This window comes from Cucumis sativus, chromosome 3, assembly GCF_000004075.3.
Source record: "Cucumis sativus cultivar 9930 chromosome 3, Cucumber_9930_V3, whole genome shotgun sequence".
Lineage (NCBI taxonomy): Eukaryota > Viridiplantae > Streptophyta > Magnoliopsida > Cucurbitales > Cucurbitaceae > Cucumis > Cucumis sativus.
The window spans coordinates 7032106-7057694 of record NC_026657.2 but is presented as its reverse complement, the minus strand read 5'-3'; the positions used below and the strand labels follow the sequence as shown (position 1 = coordinate 7057694).

The 25589-nt window shown below is 33.1% G+C and overlaps 5 protein-coding genes across 6 annotated transcripts; all 5 read left to right on the top strand.

The window, feature by feature from the left end:
* Positions 1–5177: 5177 nt before the first annotated feature.
* On the top strand, positions 5178–9844 carry LOC101208193 (protein ENHANCED DISEASE RESISTANCE 4). The gene is made up of 5 exons (XM_004134263.3): positions 5178–5946; positions 6196–8464; positions 9004–9064; positions 9146–9369; positions 9494–9844. Exons 1-5 carry the CDS (start codon positions 5832–5834, stop codon positions 9546–9548), a joined length of 2724 nt encoding a protein of 907 aa, XP_004134311.1. The 5' UTR covers positions 5178–5831; the 3' UTR covers positions 9549–9844.
* A 1890-nt stretch (positions 9845–11734) lies between these two features.
* On the top strand, positions 11735–13514 carry LOC101211798 (hydroquinone glucosyltransferase). The gene has a single exon (XM_004133773.3). It carries the CDS (start codon positions 11945–11947, stop codon positions 13364–13366), a length of 1422 nt encoding a protein of 473 aa, XP_004133821.1. The 5' UTR covers positions 11735–11944; the 3' UTR covers positions 13367–13514.
* A 2678-nt stretch (positions 13515–16192) lies between these two features.
* LOC101211559 (hydroquinone glucosyltransferase) lies at positions 16193–18077 on the top strand. The gene has a single exon (XM_004133772.3). The coding sequence runs from the start codon at positions 16433–16435 to the stop codon at positions 17876–17878; it is 1446 nt and encodes a 481-aa protein (XP_004133820.1). The 5' UTR covers positions 16193–16432; the 3' UTR covers positions 17879–18077.
* A 2566-nt stretch (positions 18078–20643) lies between these two features.
* On the top strand, positions 20644–22485 carry LOC101207950 (putative anthocyanidin reductase). Of its 2 annotated transcripts, none has more exons than XM_031882089.1 (5): positions 20644–20926; positions 21073–21239; positions 21416–21628; positions 21713–22095; positions 22167–22301. In XM_031882089.1, the coding sequence occupies exons 1-5, from the start codon at positions 20803–20805 to the stop codon at positions 22180–22182; spliced, it is 903 nt and encodes a 300-aa protein (XP_031737949.1). In that variant the 5' UTR covers positions 20644–20802; the 3' UTR covers positions 22183–22301. The 2 variants fall into 2 exon arrangements, with proteins under 2 accessions (XP_031737949.1, XP_004134310.3); XM_004134262.3 differs by having other exon boundaries at positions 20651–20926; positions 22183–22485.
* A 600-nt stretch (positions 22486–23085) lies between these two features.
* On the top strand, positions 23086–25350 carry LOC101207462 (putative anthocyanidin reductase). Its single transcript, XM_011652396.2, has 5 exons — positions 23086–23263; positions 23347–23513; positions 23600–23812; positions 24082–24464; positions 25033–25350. Exons 1-5 carry the CDS (start codon positions 23149–23151, stop codon positions 25166–25168), a joined length of 1014 nt encoding a protein of 337 aa, XP_011650698.2. The 5' UTR covers positions 23086–23148; the 3' UTR covers positions 25169–25350.
* The last annotated feature ends 239 nt before the right edge of the window (positions 25351–25589 follow it).

The following is a 25589-nucleotide window of genomic DNA, read 5'->3' as shown; positions in this document are numbered from 1 at the left end:
GTTATATATCATCAACTCAAGATTTGGTCATATAAATGCATATTATTGTCATCATTGAAAATCAAATTGTGTGGTTATTATATTATAATATACCGTTTGATATATAATACTCATTTTAAGAGAATAAACTTTTAAAACTAAATATCTCTATACAAAATGAGCTGCGTGGCTAAGATTCTCAAGCTACCATTTTTTTAATATGAACATGAAGAGTCTTTCCTATTTTTTGATGTTGAATCATTTTGTTTCTTTATAAGAATAAAGTGAGGTTTATTTTTTTGAAAATATTAGTAGAAAATAGATAAAGTTATCAAAAAAAATCCAACAAATTCTTTTAATTACAAATAATACACTTTATTGACTTTTTTTTTTTTTTTTTTGAACAAATAACAACAACAATGTTTTTCTTGATATAGTGTGATTATATTTGACACCTAATAAGTACAAAAGTTACGATTTCTTTTTACTACACAATATTGTTAACTTTCTTTAATCTAAAAGAAAAGTGACAGATTGATTGGATGTAAAACTAGTCTTTGCATTGAAAAGTACAACAAACAATTAGTTAATTCTTAATTAAAAAGTATATAAGTGTAGATTATCTTGGCAAGTTGAGCATAATTTAAATGATAAGATGTAAGTTATCAAGAGTTATGTTGGCTTGGTTCCATTATACTTTTAGCATTCTAACTCTATTATTAACTTTAGATGCTTTTAGAAATAGATTCTTGATGAAGCGGAAAAAAATATACGTAGGACAAGTTTAGAGCTTAGGATCAAGAGAGTAATCTAAATATTAATTAAAACAACTAATTATCCTCATCATAACATAACAAGAACTAATGCTACAAGAGGTTTTGAAATTGATTAATTGGAATTGATTTAAGGCATGATTGGGTAGTGAGAGCCAATACCAAAAGTGGGTATCAAAGTTTAGAGTTTCTTACACTGGCACTTAGGCCCATGGCCTACATCCTCCAGATCCTTAGGCCCAAATACCCTATAACCTATCTGGGCTGAGCCCAGCTACGGAGTGTTTTTTTCTTTTCTTTTCTTTTTCCTTTTTAATTAAAAAAATTAATCCTTTCTAATTATTACAAAAGTTTAATATTTAAGATTTCAATATAATTTTTTTAGAATTTAAATTTACTAAAAAACTATTAAATACAAACCAATAATTTAAGAAGTGTTGGTGGAAATTTGAAAAAAAAGGGTATAAGTTGACAATTATATTAATTTTGAGATGTAGAGGTTCTTGATACTTGATTGGATGTGTTGTGTACTTAATGTAAATTAATTTATGTCAAGTGCACATTTTTAAAATTTTGTCATGTCACAGTTCAATACTAAACAAATAAATAGTTTACAAGTTTAATTACTTTTACATAATCTACATTGAATTGACAACTTGAATATTTAATAAAAGCTAAGGTAGTTTATGGGGTGAATCTTATTCTCAATATATTAATATATTAACATAGCTTGTGAAATTAACAACAAAAGAAGTTATAAACTATATAATGTGTAAATCACCCACCTAACTTACAGAATATATAGTTTGACATTAAGCAATGTTTGATTTTCAATGCATGCATTTTGTATAATAATAATAATAATAAGAACAAAGGAAAATGATTTTGTCCATTGAGTGCACAGAAAGCAAAGAAGAAGAAAGAAAACCCTAACTGGAAGGAACAAAGAGAGACCAAAGTCTCCAACTGGAAAACACAAAGATATTGTTCCCTCTCAAACCCTACATTTTGACCAATTAAAAACCTTCTGTTTTGTGCAAAATAATAAATTTACTTAAACGTTATTATATTTGGATGAATATCTTTGGCATGCTCTTCTGCTTAGCCTGCAGGTAGACCCATCAAAACTGCTTCCATTGGAGTTCTAAAAGTTTCATTTTTTTTCAATAATTGAAGCCTTTCAGATTTTGAAAAATACAATTTTTTTAAAAAAATAGTTTTAAAATAAATTTATGGAAAAGAAAATACTTTTTGGTCATAGATTTTGGGTACTGTAGTTGTCTCTGATGTCTATGTTACTACAGCATGCCATAATTTTATATTTCAGTTATATTTGAGTTTCTTTTAACTTTACTCCCTAAGTTATAATAATACACAAATTTTGTTATAATTTAAAAAGTGTTTGAGATCAAATTGGAAGTATTCAAATGATATTTAAGTTCAAAATTAATTATGATTGTGATGGTTTGTTTTATATGTGGATTTGGTCTCAGATTTGAAAAAACAGGAAAAATATTAAAGAAGGAATGGGTGCATTTAGAGATATTTAATGTTGTAAGTTTGAAAAATGGAGAGTCCATTGATAATGAATAGGATAGTAATTATTATAGAGATTCATATATATTAAAGTTGTATTGACTTTGAAGTAAATGGTGCAGTGCAAAATTTCTTCGAACATGTGTCATAGACATGACATATCCCCAAGTTGACGTTACACATTTTTTCTGGCTTTATCAAACTAACAAGTTATTAGACATAAAGAAAGAAACAAAAATAACTCTAACATCAAAACTCTCTGATATGTGTTTGCTTTGATTAATGATATACGGTGCAAATGCGAGTGTAACTCATTCTCTTTATTCACATTATAGAATTCACATTATAGATTTGTTAAAATCGTAGGTAAAACTTTCATCAAACTTCACGGTGATAAAACCTTCATGTCTTTGCTTTCTAAACCACCCAAAAGAAGTCTCGTACTAACGGAGATAACCATTATCATTTGTTTTCCTAAACAATTAATTATTATCACTTGTATTACTTTCACAATCACTCCCTTTTATAACCAAGGTAAAATTTTGTTTGCACTTAACAAAAACGATTCTAAAATCGCACAACAAAAGCTATTGATTTTCTAGTAGTATAACCCAATAGTTCAAGATAAACATCGAAAGAAAAACCCAACTCTTATTGATAAAGTTGTACTCAAAAACTACGTTTAGAAAAAAAGATCTCTCAAATCTGAATGACATTCCACCCACAATCACTAAAAAAAAGAGTTTGATGATGCAACTCAAAATTACCTTTTAAGTTATCAAAGCTACACACATACATTATCAAAAGAAATAAAGGACATGATCCCAATATTGACACTGAAAAACAACAAACTCAAAGTTGATGAGTGAAACATAGCTTTATCTATTAGTTGTGTTGTTAAGAAGGGTAACAAAGGGCAGAGTAGATGTCTAGAGGAGGAGAGGGAAAGTACTGTATGATATATTATGATAGAAGAAATGATGAGAGAAGAGTAGTAATTATTTGGTTTGAATAATAATGTTAATGTTATATTGATGATTTGTTAGAGAAGGGTGATGTGACATGAGAAAATGAGTAGTAAATGTGAGAGTGTATGGTATAGTTATATGAGCAAACAAATTAGAGTATGATTGAAAATGATAAATTAAATTGGAAGCAACAGTGAAAAAGGAAAGGTTAAAAAATGATGAGATATGTGTCAGTATGTCTCTGGCAAATGTGTTGATTGGTGTAGTTGGGATGGGGAGAGATAAAGTGATAAAGTAAACACCAAAAAGAAGTTTGAATGGTAAAATATGGAAAACAAAAGCTTTTTAAAGACACCCAGAAAAATAAAAAAATGAAAGTAGCAGGGTCCCATCAGTAGTCTTCTCTTTGCATGTGGGACATAAAATATCAAACCAAAGACCTATCCTCAGCATCTCATTAAACAAAAAAACCTTTTACTTGTAAATTACATTACAACAACACATATGGTTAAAAGTAATATATTTGATCAAATGTTGTTCTTTTAGACTTTTGTCAGGTAAGATAGCAGGTGAGAAGTGGTGAATTTTTCTTATATGTGAATACAGAAGTGAAAAAGAAGAACAAATTGCAAAAGGATATATGATATATGGGGGATTGTATTGGATTGGACTGGGTTGGAATGGAATGGAATGGGTATCTTTTTCCAATTGCCTTTCACTTCTTTTCACAACAGCCAAAGACTCCCTTTTTCTCTCTCCTCTCCCTTTTTCTCTCTTCTTTGCAACAAACCCATTTTGTAAAAAGATGTTAATTGGAGACCTCCCCATGTCCAACCATCTTTCTCTTTTACTCTCCCTGCTGGACCCCTTTCTTTTCTTTTCTCCTTGATATCAGTATAGTATATCATATCAGTTTTTTGTTGCAAAATGAAAACTTAATACCATAACTCCTTTGAACAAATTGTATAGAAGCTTAAGGATGTGGAGGGGAAGTGGGGAAAGAAAAGGGAAGAAGCTAAGCAGCTTGAAGTTGGGTTTGCTTTTTTGCTTTTTTGCTTTTGCTTTTATTGAGAAGCTTAAACAAAAATGGTTTGCCCCATTACATTACACTCTTTCGTTTTATGCATTTTCTTCTTTTACACTTTATTTTCAATGAGTTTTAGGATCTCCTTTTTGCGCCAAAAGTGTTTTTAAACTATTTTTTTTTTTTTGTTGTTGTTGTTCAAACATACCAAAAAGAATATCGATTATTTTCCTCATCTTTTTTGAATTTTGTAATTTACTTTTAATTATCATACGTATTCAAACATTCTCAAAAGAAAATTAATTATATGGTTCAACTTTTTAGAATTTTGTAAATTCCTTTTTAATCATACCACCGTTTTCAAACCAATTTTTTTATGCATCTATCTGGTCCAACATTCATAATACTAAATTAATAATTAAGTGTTACAATCTTTTTTGAATTTTGTAAATTATTACTTTTGTTTATCAGTATAATAAAAAAAAGTGATTTGATTGAGTTAAAAATACTCTTATATACTTTTAAGCAAACCTACCCACCCCTTTAATAATTATTATTTTGGTGTAACCCCTTTTTGTTATAATAATAAATAAGTCTTCCATAATCACCTTAATAGTAATTAGATATTGCACCTATAATTTGCTTCTATGAAATTACAAATGTTGAATTCATTTTTTTTCATCTTACCTACTTATTGCATTTAATTAGTTTTCTTTTCAATAGATTATTAATTAATTTGTTCACACTTATGATTCTAAAATGTTTCAACATATGGAAAGATCAACCCATTATGGATTTTTTTTGGAATAATATATAGTAATACCTATAAGGGTTAATGTTGTACAAAATAGGAGATTTAAAAAACAAAAATAGAATGGGAGGGGAAGAATAAGAATCAAAATGTATATGTATAGTATATTAACAATGTAGAATAAAGAGCATTCTTAGTAAAATAATTTAAATATGTATAGGAAAAAAGAGAGAGAGAAATAGGAGTGAGAAAAAGTGGAAAAAGGGAAAAGAAATTGAAGGGGATTTTATAAAATGACGTCGTTTTGAGGGGTTTAGGGGGAGAGGTTGTTTTATACAAATTCCCCATTGGCATCGGAAGGTGAAGGAAAACAGGCGCTACCAAACAGAGTGAAATATTTTTGGTGTTTTTGATTCGTAAGTTCATAACACCAACGCAGTTTCTACTTCTCTAACACTTCATTTTCCGAGAAATTTTCGATTTTTAATCCTCCCCATTGATTGTTTTCTCAGAATGATTGAACCCCAAATGTCACAATTCTGAAAGTGATTTGAGGTTTTGCTTCCTTTCTATCCTCTGCTCGCCTTCTTTTCACATGCCATCTCTTTGCTTCCTTTAGCTTTTTTCCTTCTTCTTTCGCCTTTCTCCTTGTTTTTATTCGCCTTATTACCCACTATACTTCACTTCCTTTTCTGGGTTTTCTTCTTCTTCTTCTTCCTCTTCTTCCTCCTCTTCTTCCTTCTTTTTTCTGCATTTTCTTCTTTCTTCTTGCACTGTCTGTCACTTTCAGATTTCTTGCAATGTCGGCTTCGGCTAAATTGCGACTTGTTCGATGCCCCAAGTGTGAGAATCTTCTCCCGGAGCTTGCTGATTACTCTGTTTATCAGTGCGGTGGATGTGGTACCGTTCTACGAGGTATATATATATATTTTTTTAAATTTTATGTTGATTACTTGTTTTCTTTACTGTGATTCGACCTGAATTTTTGTTTAAAGTTTTTTATCTTCTATGTTGTGGGTTACTGTAATTATTTCGAACTGGGGTTTTTATTTGGGGAGTTTTAACCGTTGGAATCGAATTTGGTGTTGTTTCTTTGATGTAATGGATTGCGTGTATTTCTGGAATTTGAAATGAAATGCCTTTTTTTGTGGTTTGTTTTCACAGCGAAAGTTAGAAATAAGGAAGAAGACTCTTTATCTTACAAGTCTGATGAAGACGGGGTTGTTGGGTCGTCGTCTACTAAATCCATGACTACTGAAAAAGGGACGGTTGATCTTAGTGATGCCTCTGATGTGGATTTTAAGTCGAGTCCTGATTCTTTGCCTGGTGATCCAAATGGCTCAGAGAAGGATAAAGTGGAGGATGCTGAGAAATGTGAAGAGTACTTCAATGGAAAGACGGATAAATGGGGTGCTCAGAAGGATCTTAACTTGAGTATGGAGAAAGGTGGTTTGAGTAATTCGATGGGAGTGAAACAAGTGGATTTGAATGTTCAAATGAACTCGATCACGCTTGGATCAGGAAGAGAAGTAGATTGGCAAAAGGGTGAAACGTATGCTATGGAGGGGGTTGAGAAGAAGAGCTCGAGGGATAATATGGAAAGTGTGAGGTTCTCAACTTCTAACCATGACGATCGAACAAACTATCGATTGGATTTTGTATCTGGTGTTCAGGAGCTTTTAAAAAATCGAAGCAATGCCAGTGGAGCTGATAAAGTTAAGCACCTTGAACAGGACCGACTTGAGCTTTTGAGGAAACTGGATGAGTTGAAGGATCAACTTGGTCAGTCATGCAATTTGGTTCACAATCCCAGTCAAATGGCTCCAGTCAATAGTGGGGCGAAACCTACTAAACCATTTTATCACTCTGGTGCTTGGCCTATGGATGGTTCTTCAGGATCAAATCCATCACAGCAGCTACTTGGGCCTGAAAAATGTGTTGCAGGTCCTTCATTTTCCAATTATTGTGCAGAACCATTTCCTCTTACAAATGTAGTTGAAATGCCCACTCAAGGCTATTATCCGTCGATACATAATCCAAATAATACATCTCATTTTGAGGACCATTTTGGTTCACAAATGTTAAGGCGAAACTCCTGCCAGTTTTCATGTGCGCATCAACAACACCCTCACCAATACCACTCTGGCCATTATGTTGGTGCCGGTGTGGATCCATTCAACCACTACCCTCCTAATCCTCCCTTTCATCAGCCTTCTTGCTCTTGTTTCCAGTGCCAAAATAGATATTCACAGGTTCCAGCTTCGGGACCCAATTCTTACTACAACAGAAGGTTTCCTGATGTTCCAAACAATAATCCCTCACTATATTCTCATGAAAACAGTGCTGCTTATGGTGCATGTGTTAATAATATTAGAACCACTAATCCTCCCCTGAATTTTCGTGACCGACAAGCTCACTCTAGATGGCCAACTGACTTCAGTTCTGAAATTGGTGGTGTAGTTGGCAGTCGTCCTCGGAGGACAGTCTTAGTCAGTGGTGGTCGTAATTGCTATCCAGTAGCTGGTGGTGCTCCATTTCTTACGTGTAATAATTGCTTTGAAATGCTGCAACTTCCTAAGAAGCTAATGATGGTAAAGAATCAGCAAAGTGTTCGTTGTGGGGCTTGTTCTACAGTAATCAATTTTACTGTTATCAACAAGAGACTTGTTTTCTCCAATCATTCACAGGCAGATCCATTTGCCTTGGAGGTTGATGACAGTGATGGTCAGCCGGTTAGGGGTTATAATTCAAAATTTAATGGCTACTTGAACCGCACTAATTTCTCATCCGATGATTATGATAACACTGTTTACGATTTTGAGTCACCAGATAGAGAGCCTGTGCTACATCCCGTTGGGGCAGGTTTAAGCAAGCACCAAGAGATGCAAAGTTCTCACCCTTCATCTTCAAGTACCTCAGAGGATGAAGACAGTCCAGATGTTTTAACTGCTTCAAGGGATGCTACAAAGAATTTACACAATTTAATCAAAACTACCCGCTCTCCCCCCCTTCCTGGTTCACCTCTTCAGTCGTACTTTGATTACTCGTCTAATAATCAGGTGGCAAACAGGTTTGGCAAGGGAAATAGAAGTAGCCGTTCAGATCAGGAGAATGTGAAACCTCATAAGGTTACCTCAAGGCAGAATTCTTTGAAAGAAGCATCACTGGCAACTGAGATGGATGTGTCAATGAATGACTACTGTAATACGGTGACATTTCAAGAGTCACAGGATGCAAGTAAAGAAGATAACCAGCCAAAAGCCAATAAAGGAGGTGAATCTTTTTTTGCAAACATTATCAAGAAGAGTTTTAGATCTAATCAAGCTGATGAGCGGAGCAAAAGTAATGTTTCTGTTAATGGACACTTAATACCATATCGTGTGGTTAAGAAGGCAGAAAAGCTTGCTGGGCCAATCCTTCCTGGAAAATACTGGTAAGCATCTTTAAACTTTTCTACTTAAGTAAGATATGGTGCAAAAACAGATTAAAACGTAAAACAAGCCATATAGTTGGTAGAGTATTTCCCAATGACAGTAAACTTAAACTACTATAGGCTGACATAGTGGTCAAGGGACAAGTTAAAGAAAAAGTGAAGAGTTTTAGTGGGGTTACAATGATTTTCATCTACCTAGGATATATTAAAACCCTATGAATGTCTTAACTTTAAGATATTAATTTGTCTCCCATTACTTTTCTGGTATAAGATATAAGTTATGCATGCGATTATGTGGTTCTGAAAAGATCTACCCAATTGTTTCTTCTTTTTATATATTCTGTCATGATGCAAGTCTAGTCGTTTATGAGCAAGTTTTTTGGCAAAAGTAGAAAAGCATACAAGAGAAGTGGGGATGCTTTTTACTGTACACTTTTGATATTGTTTGCCAATTTCAATTTGTGCTACGGCCCACTTCAAAAATTCCTTCTGTCCCATGTATGCATTGTGCTGATATCATTTAATTAATTAAAAATCAGGTACGACGCGCGAGCTGGATTCTGGGGAGTCATGGGTGGACCTTGCCTTGGCATAATTCCTGTAAGATTGAAGTTTACAATGATGTATTGTTCTCTGATTTTGGTTTTTTGCCTTGTTCTCAAACTGTTTATCTTTTTGCAGCCTTTCATTGAAGAATTTGACTACCCCATTCCAGAAAACTGTGCGGGGGGAAATAGTGGTGTTTTTGTAAATGGCAGAGAGCTTCACCAAAAAGACTTGGATTTGCTTGCTAGTAGAGGGCTTCCCACTTCAAGGGACAGATCTTACATTATCGAGATCTCCGGCCGAGTCCTTGACGAGGACACCGGGGAAGAGCTCGAGGGCCTTGGAAAACTTGCTCCCACGTAAGTTCCAAACTGATACTTTTTGAGGTGTAAATTGTATAGTCACAGCCACAAAACCTTTTATGATTTGGTTATAATAAATTGCTAATACATACTTCTTTTCTTTCTTTTTTTCCTAAATCAGAGTTGAGAAGGTAAAGCATGGATTTGGGATGAAAGTTCCAAGAACAGCTTGTTAATCAACAGAACATCATTGGGATGAAAAAGCTGTGGTGTTAGCAAATCATCTAGTTGAGATAATATTTTAGATATGAAGAAGGCTAGATAGTTTGTTTCCAAAGGTCTCTTCTCTAAATTACCAGCAGTTGTATTATTATAGTGTTATCTGTTTAATTACTTTAGTGTTAGTGTTTGTGAGTCATGTTCTCAATATATGTCTGTAAATGGCTGCTTCCTTCAATCTTGTATTCAACTGTTGATAAGTTATTAAGATTTCCACCATTCTTTGTTCAAGTAAAAAGAAATCTTCTCAGTACACTCTTTGTGATTTGAGAATATTTGTAACATGGCCATCCCTTGTTAACATGAGATGATGAGTGATGGGTCGAGTCATAGTCAAAGTGACCGTGACCATCATAGACAGTGATGTACGAATTTCTTTCTGAAAGCTTATAGTAAAAAGAAAAAGAAAAAAAAAAAAAGAAAGAAAAAAAAAAGAAAAAAAAAAAAAGAATAAGGAATAAGGAATAAAGAAAAAGAAAAAGGCTTCTGTTGAGCATGGAAGAAGGTATTTTTTGCTAAAGATGCTTTTTTCATATCACTCCAAACTTTTTTTTTTTTTAAATGATAAAAAAAAAAAACTTTAGATAAAAAAATTATCAGATTTTTTACTCCAACATTAACTTTCACTGCAAAAATTTTATTATTCAAAATCAAAAACATTTACATGTAAAGAATTGAGGATGAAGTTATTTACACGAAAATAACTTTTGTTTGAGAGTCAATTTGGGCTGATGAAGTATTTTAATTCTATTTTTTACACAGTTTGAATAGTTGTTTGCAGGTTGAGTCAATTTAGGGTTTTGTATTTAGAAAAACAACCTTCATTCATTAAATATTAATTTGAATTCAATGACTAAACTTTAATTGAATTTAAACTTTTAGGTAGAGAGCATTAGCAAGCAATTATCAATCTATTGCTATTTCCAAAAGCCAATCATTCGGAAAATAATAATAATAATTGATATATAATAACTTTTTAGTATTTCTTAATCCTTTTTAGAAACTTTTATTAACAGATGTCATAAATTTAGATAAAAGATTAGATAGGGTTATTAAATGAGTTATTAATGTGCACCTAATCATGAAGCTTTTGGGATTAAGGAATGATTGAATTAGAAACAGCTTTATAAGTTATAATTAACCTTATCTAACTACTGCATTATTGATGCTTTTGTTCATCATCATTTCATAATATTTACATCACTTCTTTTTATGATTGGCGAATTATTGGTAAATATTGTGGGAATTATTGGTAAATATGGATATTTTGTTATTACTCTTAATTGAAAAAGAAAATTGAAATGGTTGTAGTAGATGTAGATAATATATATGTAGAGAGAGAGATGTGATATTGACGTCAGTGGGAACTCAATCAATAATATGATATAAACTATAAAGTTGGAACTTAAACAATTTGGAAACAAAGAGGAGAGAGGTTTGGTCAACAACGTAAGGCTATGATTGGGTTAATGGCTTCTTCTTTTTCAAACTTCACACCACATTGTCAACTAACTTACGACCCTTTTACAATTTTGATGTCACCAAAATAAATTCGAATACCATCTACACCCATCAATCTATATTTATCCTCTTTACCTAATTTACAATTTTAACACTAAAATTCTTATACTTACATAACCATAAAAACATATTTGTTATAAATTATGAGGCATACCTTTATTTAATTAGAGATATAGCTAACACCTTGTTGTTAACATAAATTACCTTTATTTAAGTGTACATACTATTTTATGATTGAGGTATGAATTAGTCAAAAGTGGTTCACTCCCCACGTGTGTAAGGACGTAATTAAAGTTCTTATGTGGCTCCTAAATACATACAAAATATACTTTCTTTTTCTTCTTTTATTATTTGTTTATATACATCCATAATATTTAATCATAAATCCTAAGGAACTGGGCTTTCCAAATATATAAATATATACAATCAAATGCATAAGCCTTACGTTTGAAGTGACATCAGCAGTTCCCCTTACCCAAATTGATTAATTCCTCCTTCTAGATATCTTACTTTTCTGTCCATTTATTTCTTCATTATGTACACCTTTTTGTCACAGTCTTAAATTCCATAATATCAATATCTCTCCATTGGAATCAAATTCCCCACTTTATAATCCAAATCAAAATTAGTAAACTTCCATCCCATCATCATTTCTTCTTTGAACTTTCTCCCATCTCCCTCTGCCTCTTCCTATGTTTCCTATTTAACTCCCCAGTTTCCTCATTCATCACATTATTTCTCATTTCCAATAATCTCACTTTCTTTTCTCTCTTAACCTTTTTTTAATTTTTTTATTACATCTTCAATCATTAACCAAACCCCCTTCGTTCCCATGGAAGCTCACCCCTCAATCCCTCATTTGGCCATTTTACCAAGCCCTGGAATGGGTCATTTGATCCCACTCATAGAATTCGCCAAACGTCTCCTTTCCCACCATCGTTTAACATTCACTTTCATCATCGCTTCCGATGGTCCCCCGTCTCAGCCTCAACAAGCCCTCCTCAATTCCCTTCCTTCTGGCATCCATCATCTCTTCCTTCCTGCAGTTACCTTTGACGATCTCCCACCAAATTCCAAAATTGAAACTATTATCACTCTCACCATTTCTCGCTCTCTCCCATCCCTAAGAAACGTACTCAAATCCATGGTTTCTCAATCCAACCTCGTCGGCTTGGTTGTCGATCTTTTTGGTACCGATGGCTTCGATATAGCCAGAGAATTTGACATTTCCTCTTACATATTCTTCCCCTCCACTGCCATGTTTCTCTCCTTCGCTCTGTTTTTACCCAAACTTGATGAATCTATCGTCGGGGAGTTCCGCGACCATCCTGAACCGATCAAAATCCCGGGATGTATTCCAATTCAAGGCAAGGATCTGTTGGACCCTGTTCAAGATAGGAAGAACGAAGCCTACAAATGGACGCTCCACAATGCAAGGAGGTATGCTTTAGCAGATGGGATTTTTCTTAACAGCTTCCCTGAATTAGAGCCTGGAGCTATAAAGTATCTGCAAGAAGAAGAAGCAGGGAAACCCCTCGTTTACCCAATTGGACCGTTGGTGAAAATTGACGCAGATGAGAAGGAAGAAAGGGCAGAGTGTTTGAAATGGCTAGACGAACAGCCACATGGGTCTGTTCTGTTTGTGTCATTCGGAAGTGGGGGCACTTTGTCGAGTGCTCAAATCGACGAATTGGCGTTAGGATTGGAAATGAGTGGACAAAGATTCATTTGGGTGGTTAGAAGTCCTTCCGACAAAGCCGCAGACGCCACATATTTCAGCGTCCACAGTCAAAGTGACCCTCTTGATTTCTTACCGGAAGGATTCGTAGAAAGAACAAAAAACAGGGGAATGGTGGTGCCGTCGTGGGCGCCACAGGCTCAAATTCTGAGTCACGGCTCCACTGGTGGATTTTTAACGCATTGTGGATGGAATTCAACGTTGGAGAGTGTGGTAAATGGGATTCCTTTGATTGCTTGGCCGTTGTACGCAGAACAGAGAATGAACGCAGTGATTCTTACAGAGGAGATTAACGTGGCATTAAAGCCAAAAAGGAATGACAACAAAGGGATAGTGGAGAAGGAGGAGATATCGAAAGTGGTGAAATCGTTGTTGGAAGGAGAAGAAGGGAAGAAACTGCGTCGTAAAATGAAGGAATTGGAAGAAGCATCAAAAAAAGCAGTTGGAGAAGATGGATCATCAACCAAAATAGTGACCGATTTGGTGAACAATTGGAAGGCTAAAATTTCCACTTAGGAGAAACTCTCTTTCGTTTTTTAAATTTTATGCTTTGTTAATTTTATGTGTTTGTTTCTAATAAAAGTATTCCTTCATTTGTTCATCCTAAAAAACCATCCTTCACTATTTAGTACAAATATATGTTGCACTTCATCCTTTCACATAATCTATCCGTATTCGCACACTCAAATTACCTATTGATTATCTAGTTAAGTTGATAAAACGTCTAGAACACAAAACTTCAAAACGAAAATTAGTTAGAGGATGACTGAGTTGTTGCACTTCATCCTTAACAAGGATCAATTGGAGGGTGCCAGCCCAGCTCCAATAGTGTATATTTAAGTTGTTGCAGTTAAAAAGCTCGTAATTGGACCTTGGGTTGGGTCGATCGGTCCGCCTATGGTAAGCACCGGTCAGCTTGTCCCTTATGTCGGAATTGCTCGGTAAACTCAAAGAAGTTTTAGAGAGAGTATTTCTTGCTTATAAAAATTTTGCACGTATTATGAAAGGATGAAGAAAGTGTTGTATATATAGTGTGAGGAAATTAATGAGAAAATCAATAGACCATTGATAATTAATTTTGAGAAATTAATCTGTAACTTTTTTTATTTATGGAGAAGTTATGTTGACTTATTAAATACTAAACATTTGATTCTTTTAATCATGTGATAAAAAAATCATGACTTTAATATTTCTTGTCATATTTGACGCGATGAGATGTTATAACCTTTCACATAGCAATCTCACGTAGTTCATGTTATCTTATAGTCATGATCAATATTATATAGTTAAAAAAACTCAAATATGAAAGACTCTCCAATTTTCATTCACATATCGTTTGAAACATAGTTATCACAAAACTTAGTCTTTTCGCATCGCATAAAGAATTAGCGTTTAAATCACAACTATATTGCATACCTTAATTTTCTTGTATAAATAGTTTTTATTCAACAATATATATAATTTATGTTCCTAATAGTTTCTTTTAAAATTCCCTATTAACCCATCATATTTTGTTATCTTTTTCTTACATTAGTTTTGATGTTAAATTATTTAATTCCTTAAATTCTAAAATTTATGCCTAAATAGATGTCTAATACTTTTTTCTATGACATAGGTGGTTGAATTTTCAATTTTTTATATAATTAAGCATTAGAGTGCAACCGACTCAACATCACATAATCACGAGGATCACTCACAAAGTATTTTCGAATCAAACGAACCTAAAGAGAAAAGTTGATTCGATGATCAAGGCTAGTAGAAACCTTTTCTCGTAAAATATGGTTGAAAGAATGAAAGTTTAGACCACTGAATGTGTTGCATTTTTTTCTCTAAATATTTGTTAGATAACAAATGACAGATAGGAAATAAGTTAGAATTTCTTTTCTTTTTTTGAAAAATTATATGACAATTTAATTTGAGGAAAAAGAAATGGTTGACTTTTAGATTAGTTGCAAAAGGTAAGAATCAAACTCTCCGAGTGGACACAACCAATACACCATTTAATTAAAATAAAGTATAATTTAATATATACTATAATTGAACGCTTTAAAATTAATATTAAAATATAAATTAATATTAAAATATAAAAAACGATAAACTTAGGGTTAACCAAATATTTAGAATTGATTTATTAATTGGCCACAATTAAGTAGGGGAGGTTTGGACTGCATAGAACAAAAAATGGGTTAGATGAATGCAGTAATGTTAACAGAGGAGATTAAAGTGGGTTTAAGGCCAAAAAGGAATGAGAACAAAGGGATAGTGGAGAAGGAAGAGATATCGAAAGTGGTGAAATCGTTGTTGGAAGGAGAAGAATGGAAGAAACCACATGGAAAAATGAAAGAAGCAGCAGAAAAAGCAGTTGGAGAAGATGGATCATCCACTAAGATAATGAATGATTTGGTGAACAATTGGAAGGCAAAGATTTCCTCTTAGAGTAAACTCTCTTTCAATATGTAATTTTATGTTAATTTGTGGTTAGTAAATCCATATGTATAGAGTTTTGTATAAAACATTAGTTGGTTGAATGTAAAAACATAAATTTCCTTGGCAGATATGTGTTATGTATTTCTCAGATTTTGTCTCTTCAAGTCTTTGCATGTAATCCTTTTATGATTTATATATCTGTTTGGTAAGTAAAATTATGACACCACAGATTTATATATCCATGACTTATCTACAACTGTGTCTACCATACATTTGTTGTGTTTATTATTAAAGTTTTAATTTCATGTACTCCCTATCTCTCCTTACATAAATATACCATTTATGGCATGCATCTCTAAAACAGTTTAGTAGTTAAACTTGAATAAGTAATAAACTAATCTCTATATTTTAAAGATTACTAAGAGTTTGTTTGGATTAAATTCAATACAAAATAAAGGCTAACGCTAAAAATAGGGAAACAAAATTATTATTATTGTAAGATGAAAAAATAATTGATTGTAGGGTATGAAATGAATTGTGGTTGGCAAATGGAGTTTGAGTTGACATGATTATATGCCTAAGTTTGTGTGGCTCTGCTTCCAAAATTCTCACATTTACTATCCAACTTTTAATTCACACAGACTCTACCAATATATTATGTTCTTTCATATAAAAATATCTTTCTTTACCAATAATACAATATACTTTATTCTATATTCTCCACTTACATCTTTTTACGTTAATTTAAAATATTTATACAATTAACTCACAACCATTCGATTAAAAGAATTTGTTTGTGAAAGACATAATGACTTGTACTTGTACTGTTTCATTGTACGAGTTAAATTAGAACATAATAATAATGATATTAATTGTTTTGAAATTTACATAATATGTTTTTGAAAACTTACTTACTGAATTAGAATGGAATGTAAGGTAACAAAAAATTAGTGTGTTAGTGAACGAATTTTAATACTAAACAAACACCACAAATGAATAGAAACTAAATAATGAGGGAACTATTTTCCAATTATTTGTACATATATTAATCATTTCCTCAATGTTGTATAAATTGAAGTGTGTTCATAGTTAGCAAGCATCATTCCTCTTCCACCCACAGCTGACACAACCACCGCAGCACCACCGTCAACAGCCATGGAAGAAGCAAAGCAGAGAGAAGAACAACAAGAATTTGAATCTTCAACTCCCCACGTTGTAATGATGGTAAGTCCCGGAATGGGTCATCTAATCCCACTCGTCGAATTCGCCAAACGCCTCGTCCTCCTCCACCGTTTCACCGTCACTTTTGTCATCCCTTCCGGCGGTCCTCCTCCCAAAGCCCAAATCTCTCTTCTCAGTTCCCTTCCCTCCGCCATCGACCACGTTTTCCTCCCGCCGGTCTCATTAAACGACCTCCCACCCCAAACCAAAGGCGAGACCATCATCGTCCTCACCGTTACTCGCTCTCTTCCCTCTCTTCGCGATCAATTCAAATCCATGCTTACTCAACGCAACCCCGTCGCCTTTGTTGTCGACCAATTCTGTACCATTGCCATCGATCTCGCCAGAGAATTCAACGTCCCGCCATACGTTTACTTACCCTGTTCCGCCACCACTCTCTCGCTCGTCCTCCACATGCCCGAACTAGACAAATCCGTCGTCGGCGAGTATACAGACCTCACTGAGCCGATCAAACTTCCAGCATGCAGCCCATTTCCGGCGAAGGCATTGCCGGATCCGTTTCTTGACAGGAAAGATGATTCGTATAAGTATTTTCTCGAAAGCATGAGCAGGTTTGGGTTAGCAGACGGGATTTTTGTCAACAGCTTCCCGGAATTGGAACCCGATCCCATTAATGCTCTGAAATTAGAAGAATCTGGGTATCCCCCAATTTACCCAGTTGGTCCCATCGTGAAAATGGATTCGAGTGGGAGTGAAGAAGAGATTGAATGTTTAAAATGGCTTGATGAACAACCACATGGGTCTGTTCTGTTCGTGTCATTTGGAAGTGGGGGTACACTGTCGAGTATTCAAAACAACGAACTCGCGATGGGATTGGAAATGAGTGGCCAAAAATTCATATGGGTTGTTAGAAGTCCACATGATAAAGAAGCAAACGCATCGTTTTTCAGCGTCCATAGCCAGAATGATCCGCTAAAGTTCTTGCCGGAGGGGTTCGTCGAGAGAAACAAGGGAAGGGGATTATTACTGCCGTCTTGGGCTCCACAAGCTCAGATACTCAGCCATGGTTCCACCGGGGGGTTTCTGAGCCACTGTGGTTGGAATTCGACATTGGAGAGTTTGGTTAACGGAGTTCCTATGATTGCGTGGCCGCTTTATGCAGAGCAGAGATTAAACGCCGTAATATTAATAGAGGAGATTAAGGTGGCATTGAAGGTGAAGATGAACGAGGAAAGTGGGATTATTGAGAAGGAAGAGATTGCGAAAGTGGTGAAGTCTCTGTTCGAAAGCGAAGAAGGGAAGAAAGTGAGGGAGAAAATGGAGGAACTGAGAGTTGCAGGGGAAAGGGTTGTTGGAGAAGGAGGATCTTCTTCAAGAACTGTCTTGGAAGTTGTTCAAAAATGGAGGAACAGAAATTGAAGAAAGAATTATTATTGTATTTTGAGATTTATATAAGTACTTTTTTAAAAATCATTACCTTTTAAGTTCATAATGTTGTAATGTACTTTGTCATGCTTGGGTTGTGATGTTTCTTTCTCAATGAGTGATGTATGGAACTATCCAAAATATCAACTTTACTACTAATAATGCTGATGATTATTACAACCTTTTACTAGAAGTATCATATTAATACCGATTATTATAACCTTTTACTAAAGGATCGTTATCTCTAGTGTTACATTCAAACTAAACAACTCTTTCACCCATTCATCCAAGTTTTTCGATCCAACATTATTAATCAACAAAAAAAGAAAAATCAAGACCCGACATCTCTAGGATCTTCGAAAAAATTTCTAGGACAATAGGAAGACAACCATTGTAAAAAATTAGCATGCTAAGTTAGCACAACACAATGAAAACCATAGTTTAATTAGTTTGTGAGAGGCACTGTTCTAGTTTCTATATATAAAACGAAAAGTAAGATGACAATTGCCAAATTCCTTAATAACACTTCCAATATGTGGAGTACTGGGATCCAAATATGGATTAGTTGTTTTGATAAGCATCTGACAGTAAAAAAATGATTGTACAGTCCACCACCCCTCAAAATGCAGATCCTCACATATTGCTATCATCTTCGCACGCAAAGGCATCAAAAAACACACAACCAAACCTAGTAATATTATAACCTTCTTTACAAGAATCGTGGACAAACAAAAGCCAATGAGTTGAAGATCTTAAATGGAGATGACAAAGAAATCCTATAGAGAACATTAACTAAGCACAGAACAAACGAGAGAGGAAACATCAAACTAATCAACAAATTAATTAGTATCATGTCTATAGACATTCATTTAGTTTAATAATTTCACCCACTAACATTATATGATTAAAAGAAATATACATGAAGATAGAGGGGATTGAAACAATATCAAGGCTCAAATTAAACTAAAACAAATGATATATTAAAGTTAGATTAAGAGAAAGAGTGATGTTAGAGTGTGAGAGTGATAGTAAGGATACTGGGTGGTGGTGGTTGGGAGAAGAATATAATACAATATAACATATTGGGTTGGTGTGTGTATATCAAACATATATATATATATCTTCTAATTAGGCCTTAAATAATTAATAAACAATAAAGTTGATTGAGACATAAATTTTGGAACACATCAATCACAATTTCACTTCCATGGATGATGTTTGTTTAGATGATTTAAGCTATGATGTCATTACATTCCATCATATATATTTTCTTTACAACCCATCTCTATTTTGTATCTAATAATATATATATATTATACAATCAAATTTTATAATTAGATTAGTAATATTATCTTTTTTTCCAATAGTACTTAAAAGAAAGTAAGAACAGAAAGAAGTAGTTGATGAAGAAGGAGAATCCAACCCAAAAACAAGATCAACCCAGCCCATTACAATTAATGGGCTATCTCAAAAATCTTCACTAGAAAAAAGTAAGAAATAATAAATTGGGATTGGGATTGGGATTAGCAATCAAATTTGTGATATCTTTCTCCTAGTCTCTAGACAGTGAAGATTTGATGGTGACAATTTCCTAACCCTCATTGGCAAACCACTCGATCTAAAATTTGTCAATATAAAAATTGTATATGTTTGACCAAATGCATCAATAATCTTACAATTCTACACTTTTTTAAAAATATATTCTTAATCACTCAATATTTTCTTTTAAAAATAACAACAAACTCCACCCCAATTAATTAATTTAATCCCAAACAAGTGAAAAAAAAAAGGAGTTTAATTTAAGGTTTAAAATTGAAATTGAGTTTGAAAAGTTGTGTTAGAAAAATAAAAAAGTAAAATTGAATAATATTTTCATAACGTGAGAAAGCTTCCACTAAAAGTATATATATAAAAAAAAGTAAAGAAAGAGGTTAGAAAAAATAGTTTGTATAAAATATGTGTTAAAACGTTTTTAGATTTTAAAAGTACCCTACCAGGTGTTACACATTTTATCCTAATAATGTAAGAAAATGATATTCATTTATTAATCGTGTCTTTTTGTGTGGAAAATATGTGATTATCTTTACTTATGATTTAATATACCTAATTTAGGTGTGAGTGTGACAGATAAAATAAGCAAGCCAACCCACGAAAATCAACTGTTTCATAGTTGATTGATTGGAGAAGAGGAATTAAGGGTTTGGTTGGCGAAATAGTTTGGAAAAAATGGATGGCCGAGGTTGAATTTATATAACAACTTATCGTAAATTCTAAACTATTCTTCAAACATTATTAGAGCAAAGAACGAAGAGGAGAAGAGAGATAGAGAAGAAAAAGTCTCACACCCCCACAAATGTAAACTAGGAATGATAAAGTGTTATAGATTTAATACTCATACAAGTCATTGTTTTTCCTGTTGTCAATATCCACATGTGATGATACAAAATCTCTTCCATTTTTTTTTTAAAGCAAGAACAAAAATCATTGTGACGATACGATTTCTTAGAAAATCCACAAAATCAACCGTTGAAAAAATATTTATATTATCAAAATGGTTGTATTCTTTTTGGTTTTATTTCTTTCAGAAAACAAAAGAGTTAAGAGTCTTAGCATTGAGTCTCTTTCTTACTTTCAACGTTTATTTATGAATAAATGTAACTATCGAATCATTTCTTTATTTTCTCTGACTTTCGGTTCAATCAACTACATAGAAATATGTATATATATTGATATGGAAAATCTTGAAAGCAAGTAGTATATATAAATACGAGAAAATAATATATGTAAGGTTGAGAAAACAATTCATTATAGTATATATAAAGAAGAAAGAGATTTTGGGAATTATGAACAAGTTTACAAAGTGAATTAAAGATCAGAGGATAAGAATTTGAAGAGAAGGGCAAAGAAAATTAACTAAAATGGCAGTGTCGTCTGATTGCTTGAGAGTGTGCGTTACAGGTGGCTCCGGCTACGTCGCATCTTCCCTCATCAAAAAGCTTCTCCTAAATGGCCACATAGTTCATGCAACTCTTCGCAACTTAGGTAAAGTATTCCCTATCCAAATCTCAATATTTTACGGGTTAAAATGTGTATTTGATCAATCTGTTGTCTATATTTTCACGAGGTGAAAAACTGTTTGTTGTTTGTGGACGTAAATAACACAGTATTGGAAAATTTTTATGTTTAAGGTGATGAATCAAAAGTGGGGATTTTGAAGAGGCTCCCAAATGCAACTAATAATTTAGTGTTGTTTAAAGCCGACATTTATGAACCACATCAGTTTGAAGCTGCCATCCGAGGCTGTCATATCGTTTTTCATGTCGCTACTCCTTTACACCACACTCATGCAACTCAGGTTTGGGTTGATTTCTTTTTCTAATCAAAACTATTTTTGGGAGGTTTTGTCGCTCAATTTATGTATAGTTGAAAAGTTTTGTATATATGCGAGTTTAACAAATCTAAATGTATAGTTGCAATTTTTTTTTGTACATATATTTTAACTTGAAATGAATATACTGTAAAAAAATACAGTACATGGACGTGACTGAAGCATCGGTTGCAGCGGCAAAGAAGATAGCGAAATTGTGTGTGGAATTGGGAACGGTTAGGCGGTTGATCTACACAGCCTCTATCGTGTCGATGTCGCCGATGAAAGAAGACGGCAGTGGTTTTAAGGACTTCCTTGACGAAAGCTGTTGGACGCCTCTCAATCTTTCCTATCCTTTTTCTAACTCATTTTTGGTGGTATCAACCCAACTTTTCATCTCTTACTGTTACTGTGGTCTTTAATCAAATTTATAAACTTTAACTTATAATTTAACTCATCAGGGATACCTAGATTCAAAAACAATTACAGAGAAAGAGTTGCTTAAATTTGGGAAGAGCGAGGAATCGAAAGGGTTGGAAGTGGTTTCGTTGGTGTGCGGCCTCGTTGCTGGGGAGTCTCCTCATCCTTCTGCTGCTATAACCACCATGGTCACATTCTCTCAGTTCATCCACGAAAGTGAACCCTTCAAATTCCTAAGATTTCTTGAGGAGTTGGATGGTAAAGTCCCACTCGTACACATTGATGATGTTTGTGAAGCCCACATTTTCTGTATGGAACAAACTTCAATTCATGGCAGATTCTTGTGTGCATCTTCCTTCTTGTCCTCTACAGAAATTGCCAATTACTACCATCTTCACCATTCTCATTTGCAACAAAAACATGGGTAATATAATTATCGGATAATCATTTACGTCATGTTTATTAAATACTATTACACTAAATTCTTATGTCAAATTTTCTAAAATTGTAGGAAATTGGATGAAGTGGCCAAAAGGAACATCAAAATGAATTCCAAGAAGTTGATTGAGCGAGGTTTCGTATATAAGTATGATGGTGATATGATACTTGAAGATGCTTTCCATTGCTGCAAAAACCAATTTGTTGGTTAATTGTTTTAATGAAATTGGTAGGATGTGACCATTTCATAATAATTTAATATATGTCTACAAAAACTCTTATATTTTCAATATTTTTATTTGGATACATTCAGCATTGAAAATCTACCACAAGTATCACTCAATAAAATATCTGATATACCAAGTGTTCTTGCTCACCAGGACTACAAACCCAAATAATTAAATATCTTGTTTTCTAATCACTAAAAAAATATGCAATATCAACATATATATCTGTGAATAATAATATTCAACATCATATATAATTGATATTTTAGTTATTAATTATGCGTTATTGATAAATTTATGTTGAAAATGGTAGACATGCCCAACAAAATTCAAATCAAAATTACTTTAATTGTAACTCAAATGTAATTCAAATCAAAATTACTTTAATTGTTTCTACGCTTAACTGATGCCATAAATCTAATTTAATTTGTGATTTTTAAAGTATTTGAATTTGAAAAAAATTGTTTAAAAAGAATTTGATATGTTGGGCAACTTTTTAAAAAATAAGATTGAAGAATAATTTATTTAAAAAAAGAACACCCCGACCCAAATTTTGAGAAAATTGTGTATATAAACACTTGAACTCATTCTTAGACTAAATTAAAGTTTTAGAAATTTTGTAATATTTTATTACATTTGAAAAAATTCAAAAATAAAATGAAAAATTAATTTAATAAAATAAAATTTGAGATAGAAAAATAGAATACGTGGTTGGTGTTCTTGGAAGCTTTGTCGAATATATATAAATAAGTGGAGAGTGATTTAATTAAAGAAAAAAGTTTGTAAGATTGAAAAGGGAATAAAGAAGAAAAATGTCAGGTTGCTACAGAGTTTGTGTTACCGGAGGGTCTGGCTATGTAGCTGCTTCCCTCGTTAAAACCCTTCTTCAAAACGGCCATATCGTCCATACAACTCTACGAAACTTGGGTAATTTTTAAATTCAATCCCCCTATTTCTTTATTTTCTTAAAAGAAAAAAAAATCAGTTTGATTTTGTTTTTCTATTTGAAGATGATGAATCAAAGGTTGGAATTTTAAAGAGCCTCCCAAATGCAACCACCAATTTGGTGTTGTTTGAAGCTGATATTTACAAACCCCATCAATTTGAAGCTGCCATTACAGGCACTCACTTTGTTTTCCATCTCGCTACTCCTTTACGTCACACCCATGGATCTCAGGTTTCTTTCCTTTTTTCTTTTTAGTGATTTTTTTTTTGTTACTGTTTGTTATTATATAAAATGTTAATTTATGGTAAAAAAACCAGTATGAGAACACGACTGAAGCATCAGTTACAGCCACGAAGATGATAGCCAAATTTTGTGTGGAATCGGGAACGGTGAGGCGGTTGATCTACACGGCCTCCATGGTGTCGATGTCACCGATGAAAGAGGACGGGAGTGGTTTCAAGGAGTTCGTTGATGAAAGCTGTTGGACCCCTCTTAATCTTTCATATCCTTTTTCTGACTCATTTCTACAGGTGTATCCAAAAACAAAATATTCTATCTTACGAAAAAAAATATATCAAAATTTTAACTCTCTCAAATACATAAATATATATACACATTATACATAATATATGTATATTTGGTAATTAGACTTTTAAAATTACTTCTTCCATGAACGTTTTATTATTTTAAGTATATAATAAATTAATCAAATTAACATTTATAATTTCAAATATTTCAAAACAAAAGGTTATTTAATTCAAAGACTAAACTCGAAACTTAAGGATGATGTGCTTTTCAGGAATACTTGGAATCAAAGACGAGAACAGAAAAAGAGTTGCTTAAGTTTGGAGAGAGTGAGGAATCAGAAAGGTTGGAAGTGGTTTCGTTGGTGTGCGGCCTTGTCGTTGGGGAGTCTCCTCATCCTTCTTCTATTCTAAGCACCATGGTCACATTCTCTCAGTTCATTGACGAAAGTGAACTCTTCAAATATTTTAGATTTCTTGAAGAATTGGAGGGTAAAGTTACACTCATACATATTAATGATGTTTGTGATGCCCACATTTTCTGTATGGAACAAAGCTCAATCGATGGCAGGTTCTTGTGTGCTAGTTCCTTCTTGTCTTCTTCGGATATTGTCAATTACTACCGTCTTCACCATCCTCAGTTGAAACAAAAGCACGGGTAATTAACAACTCCGTCTAATAGTCATTTACGTAGCTCTGTTTAGTAATTAAATTGCTACCCTTCTTCATCAACTACACTACCTTCTTCACCATCTCCATACATGTGTAAGCTTACTATATTAAAGTTGAGTGGTGGGTCAAATAGATGCCCCCAAGTCTATTTTATTTTTTAAGTTCAAATAGTTGAATTCTTAACTAAGTTATTCCAAAAACAAAAAGTTTCTTTGACCCCTACTTTTTTTAAGTTTTCAAATATATTTTACTTGATTTTATGAAAACACTAGTAAAAAGAAAATAACAAAAATCAAATAATTACCAAATAAATATAACTTAATTGGTTTTTTATTTTAGCTTTTGAAAATTAAGCCTAACATCCATTTGCCTCCTACTTTTTAAAAATGAAATCCAAATATAAATTGTTTTTAGAGGAAATAGATTTAAAAGCTTTTAAAAAGCCTAAACTAAAAAAATATTAATTACCAAATGAGAGTTATTTGTTTGGTTTGAAGTTGATAATGATATTATTGATATATAAGTGTTGAATATTGAATGATCGGGTTTTGCAGGGTATCAGAGGAAGTTCCCCACAGAAACATCAATATGAACTCCAATAAGCTTATTGAGAGAGGTTTCATATATAAATACGATGGTGATATGATACTTGAGGATGCTTTCCGTTGCTGCAAAAACCAAATTTCCTAGATTAATTATATACATTATTGTTTCAATGAAGCTGCTCTAATGTACCTGCTAAGTGGTCACCGGTAGCCATTTGTTTGGTTGGCCCATCATATGGCTACGACAATCCTCCTGCAATGGTTAAAAAGAACTATATATATATATGCTTTATTAATAAATTTATTAGATACATATATCCAATCCAATCCAATGTGGAAATAATCTACTGATCTCACCGAGTAATTTGTCCAACTTATGATAAATTAATTTTCATGGAGAAAAAGTGGAAAAGGATTAACTATAGTATTACTCCAATCTTATCGAAAAGATTATATATTTTATTAAGAAAAGCTCTCAACCCCATAAACTGTTGTCCAATGCTTTACTTTCTTTTCTTTTTAACATTTTCTCTTTTCTTCATGCTGTTGGACACAGTGTTTTACTT